The sequence below is a fragment of the Triturus cristatus genome, chromosome 5_2, assembly GCF_964204655.1.
Source record: "Triturus cristatus chromosome 5_2, aTriCri1.1, whole genome shotgun sequence".
Lineage (NCBI taxonomy): Eukaryota > Metazoa > Chordata > Amphibia > Caudata > Salamandridae > Triturus > Triturus cristatus.
Window position 1 is genome coordinate 18,213,492 of NC_140588.1, and position 13,911 is coordinate 18,227,402.

Below are 13,911 nucleotides of genomic sequence, written 5' to 3' on the forward strand. Positions count from 1 at the left end.
TAAAGTTAGATGAGAACACAGACAGATGCGGTTTGTGAAGTTGTACAGATCTGAGTTAAGGGGGTGATATAATGAGTATATTAAGACTAGTCCATATTCCCTCAAGTTGTCGGTTAAAAAATGTTTTCCTCCAAAGCCTGGATCTTAGAGGCACCTTTATCAGTTTAATGTCTCTCATTTCTGACTACCAGCGTCAGAAAATTCATTTTTGAGTAAGCACATTTAATTTATATTTTCAAAATTGGATTTTTTCTCCATGTAAACCCTGCCTACAGTTATCTACTTGTAAACTGTACATTACCAACCCAGAAACACATTAGACATAGCTGTCAGTCAATAGACATGAACAACAGCTTTGGTGTCATTTAGTTCCTTTGCAGATCCCCGTCATCCTACCCTTTAAAACACAAAAAATATAAATGACAATCTACATTGATCACATTCTCTCACCAACGTACAGCTCAAGTATGTTTGCGTTTCTCATTTTTGGTAAAGTACCCCTGCCCCCCCTCCATATCCAAAATAAAAATATACAGACCCAGGCACTGAGAGTACCCGAGCCAGTAAAATTCTTCAATAATGATAATTTCTGTGAATATCTTCCAAGTGACCATTAATATTAAACCTCATCTTTTGCAACATTTTGCACGCCAGCCCCACATTCACAAAACAGCTGTCCGGAATAAAGTGACAATCAGATTTAATAAATTAATATACACTTGTGATCTTTCTTGATGTCTCCTTAGAGTTGTACAATATAAATCATTTTTTATGAAACCAAAGTTTTCAGGTGATGTGATCCTATTTACACATTTACAGATAGATGTTGATGTCAGGAAAACGTAGATCGGTGAGCAGGGTTTGTAACCACTATCTGAACCTTCAGAACATTGTTGGAGAAAAAAACTGCTCAGAGGAGAAAGATTTCAAAAAGTTTATGTGAAGGTCAGATTCTTCTATTCCTGTGAAGCCTGCGAGAATGGTGGTGAAGAACTTGTTTTACCAGATTTCCGCTCGTAATTCACCAGTCGCTGTCCAACAAGGTACCTACAGTGATTAGAGTTAAAATATAGCATCAACAGTGGTAAATCATCACAATACATATACTACACCAGCAAGTGCATCCAAACGTATGATGCACTATGGTTGCACAAACACGGACTATCCAAAAGTTATATTATACATCGTTTTATTAATTCAAGATGGCAGCTAGCTACAATGACAAAGGACATTGGAGAATGGATTTATCCTACTAAAACATTTTCATAGACATTTTAGATTCCTTTAAGATTTTTAAACTTTTTAAATACTTCTCTCGTCCATTGCACCATGTAGGAATGAAGTACAGGGCAGATTGTCTGTGCAGCTGTTCAATATCACTGATATTTTTAGGTCTTGAATAAAGATAGTTTTTGCTGTCTGCCAGAGCTCATGTGTAATACATTAAAATAGAATTCATGGAAAGGGACTTTAGGCCAACCACCTTCAGACATTGCTTTGTGGGAAGTGCCATTCAAACTGTGGATCAGCCTACAGGACAGCCATTTGGGGCTTGGTGTGCCAATCATGAGTGCTGCCCTGCCCTGCCCTAGTTCTGCTGCCACAAACTGAGACAGTGCCGATAGAAAATGAAGTGTGACAGCATTAGATCACACTCGTAGCAGGCTGGTGAGCACCTGTCCCTGGCTGTGATCAGCTCTGTCGGTGTGACCACGGGCAGGCACTCATTGGATTGCTCTGGTGCTGCTGGGGTGAGGAGGGCGGTGTCTGCTGCTGTGGCACTACATTTCTGCTGGTAGGCTGAGAACTTCACGTGTATCCTTCAGCTGCAGTTGCAGTGCTGGTGGCCTGGGTCTTATTCACTTTGTTCCCAAAACTGACTTGACCACGTCCATGACTGCATTATTAGGGCATTTAGGCAGAGGCTGTGAATGGTACACCCCCACACCGAGAGCAGCGCTGCCTGTACATTAGTAGTACAGACTGGCACACACTCAGTGGGTGATAAATCACCTGAAGACTCCTATAGAAGAGGAAGAATTGAATCACTATGCCTAGTGGCATTTATTATCAATCACAGCACGGGCCCTGAAGAACAAGTTACTTACCTTCGGTAACGATGTAACGATGTAAGAAACATTAGTTAGTTAGATTCCTCACCTTAGAATATCCCCAGGCGTCAGACTGGATCCGGAAGATTTTTCGTCAGCAATACCCCTTGCGCGTCGCTAGGCGTCGTCTGCGGCTCCGCGTCCGTCGTTGGCGTCGTGCGCCGGAATGACGTCGGAGTACTTAGACGCCGCCCTCGCGCGCTGACATCAGTTCTTGTACATAGCTTTCCGCGCCAGGAACGCAGAGCCATGCAAGAGACCGACACTGGTGCCAAAAAAGTCTAGGGGCCTGAAAAGGACAACCTTAACCCTAGATGTCAGTTCGCAGAACGGAGAGGATGGGTGGGTCGGTGAGGAATCTAACTAACTAATGTTTCTTACAGATACATCGTTACCGAAGGTAAGTAACTTGTTCATCTGAAAGAAACACGTTAGTTAGATTCCTCACCTTAGAATAGATACCCAAGCAATACCATCCCCGGTGGTGGGTCTGCGAACTAAGATCACACCAGAAAGTCCTGGAGGACAGAACGGCCAAAGAAGCCATCCCTCCAGACTTGGCTGTCTAGGCAATAGTGCCTGGCAAACATGTGTAGCGAAGCTCACGTAGCCGCCTGACAGATGTCCTGCAAAGGGACTCCCCGTCCCAAAGCAGTAGTAGCCGCTGTGGCCCGAGTAGAATGGGCGCGCAGCCCAACAGGCGGTTCCTTTTTTGCCAAGGAGTAACAGATTTTGATGCACAAAACGACCCACCGGGAGATGGTACGTTTGTGCACAGCCTTTCCCTTCTTAGCATCCACGTATCCAACGAAAAGTTGGTCGTCCACCCGGAACTGTTTTGTGCGGTCCAAATAAAAGGAGAGCGCATGTTTGGGGTCCAGACGGTGGAGCCTCTCTTCCTCTTTGGAAGGATGCGGAGGCGGAAAGAAGGTGGGCAAGGTGACAGATTGCCCAAGATGAAAGGGAGTCACCACTTTCGGTAGAAAGGAGGGACGAGGCCAACCTTGTTCGGATGAACAGATAGAAAAGGAGGCTTGGACGAAAGAGCCTGGAGCTCACTCACCCGTCTAGCCGAGGTGATGGCTACCAGGAAAGCAGTCTTAAGCGTCAGAAGACGAAGAGGACAATTGTGAAGAGTCTCAAAGGGAGCGCACATCAGAAATGTGAGAGAACAAGATTCAAGTCCCACTGAGGCATTACGAAAGGAACAGGAGGGAACGTATGAGTAATGCCTTTAAGAAAGCGTTGAACCACAGGGGACTTGAAAAGAGAAGGCTGATCAGGAAGCCGTAAGAAGGCAGAGAGGGCAGCAAGATAACCTTTCAAGGTGCCCAGGGCAGAGCCCTGCCGGGCCAAAGAAAGAAGAAAGAGGAGAACCTCAGAAAGAGGGGCGGAAAGGGGATCCACAGCCTTTCCTGTGCACCATGCCACAAATTTGTTCCACCGGCAGGCGTATACCGGTTTTGTGGAGGGACGCCTGGCTGCCAGAATGATATCACAGACTTCAGGAGGCAAGTCAAATGGCATCAACTGCCGCCGCTCAATCTCCACGCATGGAGGTGGAGGCTGGACAGGTTCGGGTGGAGGACCGTCCCCTGCTGCTGCGACAGAAGATCCTCCCGAAGGGGCAGACGTATCGGAGGATCGGTCAACATACTGAGTAGCTCGGGATACCAGTACCTTCGTGCCCAATCCGGAGCCACCAAGATGACTTGGGCCCGGTCGTGCCTGATCTTCTTCAGCACTCTGGGCAGAAGTGGTATAGGCGGAAAGGCGTACAACAGACCGCAACTCCACTCGTGACGAAAAGCGTCGCCGAGCGAGTGCCGCCTTGGAAATTCCAACGCACAGAACTGCTGACATTGCGCGTTCTCTTCGGTGGCGAATAGATCTAACCAAGGCTCTCCCCACTGCTGAAAGAGACCTTGCGCCACTTCGGAGTTCAGACGCCATTCGTGATCCATCATGCACCGGCGGCTGAGTTCGTCTGCTCTGGCGTTCAGAGAGCCCGCCAGATGTTGAACCACTAGGGTGACGCCCTGGTGTTCCAGCCACGTCCAGAGGCGCAGAGCCTCCTGACAAAGGGTCCACGACCCCACCCCGCCCTGTTTGTTGCAATACCACATGGCGGTGGTGTTGTCCATGAACACCTGCACGACACTTCCCCTGACAGAGGGAAGGAAAGCTTTCAGTGCAAGTCGGATCGCTCTCAGCTCCAAAAAGTTGATGTGGAGGCGAGACTCCGCCGGAGACCAGAGGCCTCTGATCTCCGCCTCTCCCATATGGCCACCCCATCCCAGGAGGGACGCATCCGTCACTACGACATGCTCCGGTAGGGGTAGGGAGAGGCTCTTGCCCGTGACCCAATCGTGGTCCGTGAGCCACCACTGCAACTGCTGTGCAGTGCCCTCCGAGATCAAGACATGGTCGGACAGGTTGCCGTGATGCTGGGCCCACTGAAACTTCAGGTCCCACTGCAGAGCCCGCATGCGCCGCCTGGCGTGATGCACTAGTAGGATGCAGGAGGCCATCAGCCCCAGAAGCCGCAACACTAGCCTGACCGAAACCCAGGATAGAGGCCGAAAGATGGGAATCAGGGCCTGAATATCCCGGGCCCGCTGTTCCGGCAGATAGACCCGGAACTGCGCCGAATCGAGAACCGCTCCGATGAAGAGGAGCTTCTGAGAGGGACTCAGGTGTGACTTCGGCACGTTGATGGAAAACCCCAGCAAATGCAGGAGATCCGCCGTAGTCTGGAGGTGGGAGACGATTGTCTGGGGCGAGCCCGCCTTCAACAACCAGTCGTCGAGATAGGGGAAGACTGGAACCCCTGATCTGCGCAGATGAGCTGCGACCACCGCCATCACTTTCGTTAACACCCGAGGGGCACTGGTGAGGCCGAAGGGGAGCACGGTGAACTGAAAATGCTCCTGGCCCACCGTGAACCGCAGGTAACGCCGGTGGGCCGGCAGGACGGGGATGTGGAAATATGCGTCCTGCAAGTCCAATGCTACCATCCAGTCTCCAGGGTCGAGTGCAGCTAGAACCTGAGCCAAAGTCAACATTTTGAACCGTTCCTTCCGGAGGAAGGCATTGACGTTCCTGAGGTCCAAGATAGGGCGTAGGCCCCCTTTGCCCTTCTTGGGAACCAGAAAGTAGTGGGAATAACAACCACGACCTACTTCTGGGCTCGGAACGCGCTCGACGGCCTCTTTGGCCAAGAGGGCCGAAACTTCCTCTCGCGGAAGATGCAAATGATCCCCCGAGATACGGTGGTGCTGCGGTGGCATGGCTGGAGGGGTCGTCTCGAAGGGGAGGGAGTAGCCCCTTCGGACGATTTGCAGCACCCACCTGTCCGAAGTGATGGTACGCCAGTGGAGCAGGTGATGGCGAACTCTGCCTCCCACTGGCGATGAATGGGCCTGAAAGCTCGGACTAGGAAGGCTTTGAGGCGGATGCTGCCGGGGTGGATGTGGACTGACCGCGTCGTCCTCCAGAACCGCCTCGGCGGAAACCACGTCCGCGACCAGGTTGGGTCTGCGGCCGGTGGCTCTGCGGACGTGAGGAGGCGCCCCTTCCTTGGCCACGAAAGAGGCGAAAAGCGGAAGCTTGCGGCCGCGGGGCCGAAAGGCCCAAGGACGTGGCCGTAGCCCGGGAGTCCTTAAAGCGAGACAGCGCACTGTCCGCTTTCTCACCAAAAAGGCGAGCGCCATCAAAGGGCATGTCCATGAGAGTGCTCTGGACATCCCCCGAAAAGGACGTGGACCGCAGCCAGGCGTGACGCCGAAGCGCCACCGTGGTGGAAATCGCCCTACCCAGCGAGTCCGTGGTGTCAAGTCCACACCGGATTGCATGGCGCGCTGCATCCCTCCCATCGGCCAGAGCCTGGGAAAGTCGTGTCCGGGCCTCCTCCGGGCACAGGGGCAGCACGTCCTCCACCGTATCCCACAGAGAGTTGGAGAAACGGTCCAAGAGACAGGCGGTGTTTAAAGACCGCAGGCCTAAACTGAGGGAGGAGAACAGCTTTTTGCCAAACTGTTCCAGTCTCTTAGAATCCCGGTCCGGAGGAGCGGACGGGAAGGAGGTTTGGGAGGTAGAGGCCTGGATAACCAGGCTCTCGGGGTGGGATGTTGCGACAGAAAACTGTGGTCGCCCGGAGCAGGGCGGTGGCGCTTGGCGACGTTTCTATCCACAGGAGGGACTGTGGAGGGCTTGGACCAGGTGCCCTGCAGAACGTCAGTGAGGGCCTCATTGAATGGCAGCAGAGGCTCAGTGGAGCATGCTGCAGACTGAAGCACCTCAGTGAGGATGTTAGTCCTCACAGCCACGGCAGGCAGCTCAAGCCCAAGGGCTTCGGCTGCCTCGCGCAGCACCACAGAAAAAGCTGCACCCTCCTCCGAAGCCACAGTCGGAGGAGAGATGAATCCAGTGTCCGGTGTGGTATCCAGACCACTGGCCTCCCCCAGTTCATCCGCCCAGTCCTGTGACAGTTGAGCCTGAACGGCCATAGGGTCATCGGACCCCTCCCAGTCGCCCCCGTCATCTGATTCCTGGTAAACAGGTGGAATGATCGGAGCCGGACGATAGACATAGTGAGTCTCGAGCGGCGTCGGATGCGGCGTCGGTGGGCGCCGCATCGGCGTCGGGTCCGGACAGGGGCTGAACCGGGGAACCGGGGAACGACGTCGACCGGAGTCAGCGTCGAGGGTGGAATCGGAGTCGGCGCCGGCGAAGGAGGCGTTACGAGGTCGACAGGCGTCGACGGGGGCCCAGGCATGGGCCCCTCGGGGACCTGCGGCGTCGGGGCCGGAGCCCCCAACGGTGCCGGAACCGGAGCCGCCGGCGCGCAAGGTCGCCCAATCGAGTCCGCGGGGCCCGAAGGCACGCTGGCGGGCGTCGACGGCGGAGGCAGTTTCCTCATGGCCGAGAGGAAGGCAGCGATCTCCGCCGGTGCCGCGTCAGTCCCAGGGTCTGGCGGGTATGGGGACGTGCGCGGCGCCTGCGGCTCCTGCGGAGCCGCGGGGGTGGAACCACCCTGACCCTCGGCCGAGTCGCGCGACCGGCGAGGGGAGTCCGAAGAGCGGTGTCGCCTCTTGGACTTCTTAGATCGCTTGGACTTACCCGAAGACTTCGAGCCAGACGAGCGATGACGTCTGTCGCGGCTCCGCGACCGATCCTTGGACCTCCTCCTGGACCGGGATCGAGAAGGGCGCGGAGCCGAGTGTCGGAGCTCGAGAAGCTTACGGGACCGCTCCCGCCTAGCTTTCGAGGTCAGGGCCTGACAATCGGAGCACGAGTCCGCGTCGTGGTCGAGGCCCAAACAGTAGAGTCACCGACATCAGTCGGTGGCAATCGTCGCAAGCCTTGAACCCAGGCATCCTACCGGCACCAGATGTCGATTGACAAGGATCAAGAGTGATCTAAATATTTAGTCAAAAAAGACTAAAAGGGGTAGCTCTCCCGGATCGGCGCTTACTGGCGCGGAAAAAAGAAGAACTGACGTCAGCGCGCGAGGGCGGCGTCTAAGTACTCCGACGACGTTATTACGGCGCACGACGCCAACGACGGACGCGGAGCCGCAGACGACGCCTAGCGACGCGCAAGGGGTATTGCTGACGAAAAATCTTCCGGATCCAGTCTGACGCCTGGGGATATTCTAAGGTGAGGAATCTAACTAACGTGTTTCTTTCAGATTGTGGCTACTTCACAGGGTGGGCCTACAGGCATTTTTAAAGTTAATGGGACTCAGAGAGACAGGGCATGTGTGCTGACAAATTCTAGGAAGGGCGACTGAGTGAGTGGTTGTTAAACAGGATGAGCTAGGACAAGAAATCTGGAAACTTTAACTCCGATAATACTTTCATGGGTTTGTTTGGAGTCACCAGCCCAGGAAAAAGCTGTTGAGAAGATTGGGGTGGACATTCACGTTAAAATCGTATTATATATAGGATTAAATAAAGCTAAAACTCGAATAGCTAATGTTCTGGAATATTTGGATTCATTTTTTTATTATGTAATTCGTGCCTGCGCCAAGATTCTCAAACTTTGCTGGACAAACTGGTAACACATCCAAACTACTTAATGTGACCTTTCACTTGATGTTCATTATCAGCAGTTGACTATTCCTTCAATAATGTCTGAGCAAATGATGTACATGGCGGACAGAATCATCAAACTACAACTAGATAATAACAATATACAACCTGAATCAATTACTCATTTGTTATTCGGATTGGAATGAGCCATAAAAACAGAAAACAAATACAATACATTAGAATAAAACCCATCAAAGATTTGTACAGGAACCATACTCAGTAATGCCACAACTACACAATCATAAAGCATTCCCATAACTTTTTCTAATCTTCAAAGAGACTCGAATAAAATGTGAAACTGCCAAACTATATATTCAAATGGAAGCTGTTGGATTAAGGCAACGCCACCTTATGGGAATGGATATTACAATTATTAAAAACTGGCAATAAAGGATAAATGACTTACCTTCTGTAACACTGTATCTGGAAGAGACATGGTCTAGCCACAGATTCTTTACCTTGTGAATTCACTCCAGGCGCCCGATCTGGATCCGGAAAACGTTCTCAGCAATACCTCTGCTCGCCGGTGGAGGGCGTCAAGCGACTCCGTACTGACGTTGTCTCTGGACATGAGGTCAACGGAGTCCATATAAGCCACCACTGATGCGCTGACATCGGTTTCTTCATTGAACACTTCCGCCCCAAAATGCGAGCCACTACAGAAAATGCCATTGAAACAGTGTGCCAAAGAAGATACAATATCTTGTGGGGCGTGACTTGGACGGCAGAGCCGATGGCTGCCTGATCCAGTTGCTCTGTCGAATGCGGAGCTTCAACAATCGATTTCCATGGATGACGGCAGTGTTTATGCCGGAGGAATATGGGATTCGAGATTGGAACACTTGCTGCGTCAAAGGCTGAATCTATTTAAATGCGATAGTAGCATTTTACTGACTTTAGATCGAGTTTGTGTCCCAAAAACACACAGCGACTCAAAATGGCAGATGAAGTTAACTGTGGGCTGCAAAAGACGGCGGACAGACAAGGACACGTCGAGCCTTGCTGAAGTATGGGTTTTTACCCCTGGATCGTCAACTGAGCTCCAGTGAGGTGTTTAACCTTTAATTTAGCCCAGAGAGACAACAAATGCACTACGCGTCTCCCAGTCTGACCCTAAAATAGCAGCATAACGCTCCCATCGGACGTTCTCTTTGTCTTGGAGTGGCGTCAATTAGCGATCACCATTTTAAACGCTGACCGCATTTAAAGGATCGGAGCGGTAATATCAACTAGTCCAAGTGCGGGTGATTGCCTGCTTGAGGATTGTGTAGTTTGCTTTTGGTATTCAGCCCGGTCCCAGCTTGTTATTGGCTACTCCTATTGGCTCCAGCTTTTGGTGGGGCTGCTGATGCATCGGTTGACCGATCATTTTTCCATACATTGGAAGGAGCGAAGGAAGTGAGGTGAATGAGGTGAGGGATATATGTAATACTGGAAGTAGCGTCCAAAGAGTTGTAGGAAGCGGCACAACTGGGAAGCAGTGCTCCAAACCTTTGCATGCAATTTGATTTGAAGAATGTTACGGATGTGGGACAATCTCTAGCACTTTATCTTTAGTTTACGTACATAACTCACTGTTCTGCAGCAGTCATTACCTCAAGGATAGTAACTACCTGAAGTGGACATGGTGCTTGTCTATGAGAAAACCATTTTAGTATGGTCTGACCCCAGTTAAAGTCCCTTTGGCTGAAAAGCTCTGAGCTGACATCTTATGTTGAGTGATGCAGGAGATATGTAACTGAGTCAAGAAGAGGGATCTTCGATTAAATCAAGGACTTGCTTATAACATACCAAAGTATTTCACGTTTAGCCATATGTTGATGTTAAAGCTGGTAACAGTCACCGAGGTGTGACAGATCACCCCCATGTTCTACTGATCTTGTGACCCAGTGCGGCACATGTCTGAACAGTGGCTTATTTCAGCAGTCTGGTAGGCTGTGAACGTGTCACTGATTGATTACACTGTACACTATTGCTGGCAGTTTATTTAACACACCTTCTCTTGTGCAAATATATTCAATCTGTGAGGGAATTTTTGCTGTCCTTTAATTATCATCAGTAGGGCTGAAAAAGAAGCTAGGTCGCAGTTTAAAAAAAACATAAGGGAACCTACAATATCTGATTCGCCCATCAAAGTGAAAGCAGACGTTAGTAGTACAATTATTATTATAATTTAAAGGTTTTATATTGCGCTGGCTAGACCCAAGGGTATCCGAGCGCTTTACAGGAGTTCGAAGAGGAACAGCAATAAGACATTTGGTCAATGATATAGCATTCTGAACCATTAGAACAAAAATGACAAGTTTATTAAATGGATATAATCCTTAAAAAACTTGCTGATGTACATGAGCTAGCCAAATCTACTCAACAAAATACAGACACTATGCAGTTATGACTTATGGCAAATAGAGCAGACCTGAGTGCAATTAATATTAAAGTAGCAGTAGCTGAGCAGAGAATCAGTGATGTTGAAGACGTTTCTATCAAAACTAATAAAGAAATGAAATACCTCAGTGACACTACAACCAATCTTAGGAAGCAAACAGATGAACTTGAAGATAGAAACAGAAGAGGTAACATAAGGATTTTAGGTGTTCCGGAAGGATCAGAAGACTCAGCGGATTCCTGCTTAGCCTTTCTAGAGGAATGGATACCTCAGTTTACTGGTATAAAATTCTCAAATCCTTTCGAGCTGGATCGTGCTCATAGGGTACCTACTTTTAACTCTCCTTCATGTCAACTAACAAGTCCTATCATCTGCAAGCCATTGAGATTTCAACACACTGAAGCTATTCTTGTAAAAGACGCCAACTGACTAGGAATGGCCATAAAATAATTTTCACGGAAGACTTTTCTAATCCTACAGTGGACATCAGAAAGGGGTTTCTTAGCTTGCGAGACAAGCTTAGAGCTAGGAACATTCAATTCTCCTTTGTAGGCCCAAGTAAATTCAGAATCATAGTTAATGATCGGCATCCCTACTTAACAGACCCTAAACATTTATTGAATTTTCTAGAGGGATCCGCACCTCAAGAAATGGATTTTACTCAATCATCTTCCAATAAAAGGAAATCATGATACACACAGAATCCTATTAACTGGCCTACAGATAATGTTTATTTTGCCTTTAGGCAGCGATTGTTATACTGCATAAATACATCATTGATTTCTTTCGCTGTTTAGACCATGTGATGTTTAGGATCTTAAGGTCAGATCTTTATTCCTAGCAGTGTTCTCTTACTTCAGACATAGAGCTTGGTTATTACTGCTACACTTATTGCGATATAAGATGCTTAAAAAGAAGAGCCTTTCTGTTATCTATTTAATGGCCTTCCATATGTACCGGTTTTATTTGTAGGATGTTCTGATATTCTACTTAGATTTATTTTCTTCATATACAAGTATTGGAAAATCTTAATGTTGATGTTAGTCACCATCCGCTCGACAGGTTGACGCTCCTGTCGTCGCACCTCCTATATGCAAGGTTTGCAAAGTTGGGTGGGGAGGGAGGGGGGGGGGTTGAGAGGTGGTTGGGTTTTCCTTTTTCTTCTTTCTGCTGTCTTCTTTCTAATATTAGTCGGGCTAGACTTTGGCCCTATTAGACAAGAGTTCCTATGGGTTCTTTCTTACATAACTATGATTGGCATTTATAGTGTTTTTTTTGCCAGGACTGCTTATATCTATGATGTGTTTTTTTTTTTTATAATGATTTAGTATTCATCGGGAAAATTAACCACTATTTTATAAGGAACAAGTTTAGAATAACCCGTTTTCAATTGTTTCTATGATGGTACAATCTAGGTCACAGATTTTTGCAGAAGATCTCAATGCAATTTCATTAAATGTTAAAGGGCTCAACCACCCTATTAAACGCAGGAAAATATTTGATTACTTAGTTAAAACCAAAGGGGACATAATTTTACTACAAGAAACAAAATTATCCAAAGAAGATGTACGAGATACATCATTACCAAAGGTAAGTAACTCGTATATCTGATAGAGACGTCTAGCCGCAGATTCCTTAACTTAGAATAGAGTAAAAAGCCATACCCACAGAGGAGGCGGGTCTGCGACTGAATCCCATGAAGTTCTAGAAAGAACTTAGTGGTCCATAAGGTGACTTAACACCATAACGAGGACAGAGCGCAGGTAACTACCAGAGCATGACGCTCTAAAGGGAGCAGAAGCAGTGGGAGGCAAAGGCAATAGAAGCGGCCACGAACAGCAGGAAAGAACCCATGTATGGAAAGTGGGTTGAGAAAAAGAAGTCCAGAGCCAGAATGGCCGTTGAGAAGTGAAAGTTAATGACTTGAAAGAGGGAGATGAACCCACCCAGAGTGGGAAAGATTTCCAGGATCTGAAGTGGCGACAGAAGCCTAAACAAGTACCGGTCGACCAAGAAAACAGTGGGAAAGAACACTGAGGAACCTGTACCCGCAAAGGCACGTGGGACAGCAGAAGCAATAGCTTGGTCCTTACCCAGAAAGCGCCAGCATGGAGAAGAAACCATATCCCAGATATGGCGAGTGTTGGAGAAGGAAGCGACAGCAGCCAAGTCATAAGATACTGCAGCCGGTAGGACAGAGACCTCGCATACCGGCCTAATATGCACAACAGCACAGCAAAAAGGAGCTCTGTGGACACCGGCACCAGTAAGACAGGAGCGACATCAGTGGCAAAATGCCAATTTATGGCGCAATATGCCGGTAGCACTAAAGTAGAAGACACGCCAGGACCAGGCGATGGTGCTATAATATGTGAAGGCAGATTACCAGCAGTGAGGCGTTACCAACCAGAGCGAAGATAGGAAGAAACCCAAGCATGTTGTGTGGACCCTGGAGCCATACGAAGGACGCAAGGACCTAGTGTAGGGCAACAGAGCAGCCCAGAGGCACCCAACTGCAAGAAGGCAGCGGCCCAAAAAGTGCACCAGGCAGGCGGACACCTTAAGAACTGGCAGAATAAGTAGACCGGGGTCGGACCCACGGACACTGTAAGAAGGAGAGACCCTGCACAAACACATCGGGTAAGCGCACCGATGGGAGCCAGAGCAGGAGGGAAAACGTTAAAACAATGAAAACGTGACCCAACAAGAGTCCCCTGCAAGACAGAGTGGGAGAAAAAACGAGGCACTACCCTGGCAAAAGTGAGGCCAGACGAAAAGGTCCCCGAATGGAAGGAGGCAACATCCAAGGAAACTTTGTGCAGATAATGAGGACCCCCTGAAAATTCCTAGGACAGGGTAACATATGTTTGTAGAGTAACAACCTAGGCAATTCTTGTAGATAGCAATAGTAGATATTTTCTTTAAACAGTTGTGCCACCACATTTGTTTATCTTTTATCCCCATGTAACCCACAATTTATTTTATCATTTGTTATGATTTTTTACTATGTATAGAATAAAATTTGTTTTTAATTGTGAATGTATTCAGAACTTATAATTAAAAAAGAATCACAATCTTCATTTTTTCGTCTTACTGCTTAAACTGGTCTGACTATTAAAAAGAAAATATCTACTATTGCTATCTACAAGAATTGCCTAGGTTGTTACTCTACAAACAACATCCAAGGAAACGACACCCCTCGGAGAGTTCACAGCATGAACCCAAGCAAAGCTTGGAAATACCCATACCGAAAAAGCAGGGATTAAGGACACTGCTATAGGATAAGCGGCCACCAAAAGCAGGGATTAAGGACACTGCT

At 48.7% G+C, this 13,911-nt stretch overlaps 1 protein-coding gene across 1 annotated transcript in view; it reads right to left on the reverse strand.

Moving 5' to 3' along the window:
• Positions 1-683: 683 nt before the first annotated feature.
• The window catches only part of MARCHF6 (membrane associated ring-CH-type finger 6), a 1,340,093-nt gene continuing 1,326,865 nt past the window's right edge, over positions 684-13,911 (reverse strand). Inside the window, exon 26 of the mRNA XM_085606770.1 lies at positions 684-1,047. Coding sequence (XP_085462896.1) covers positions 957-1,047 — 91 coding nt within the window. The 3' untranslated portion in view covers positions 684-956. The remainder of the gene's footprint in view (positions 1,048-13,911) is intronic.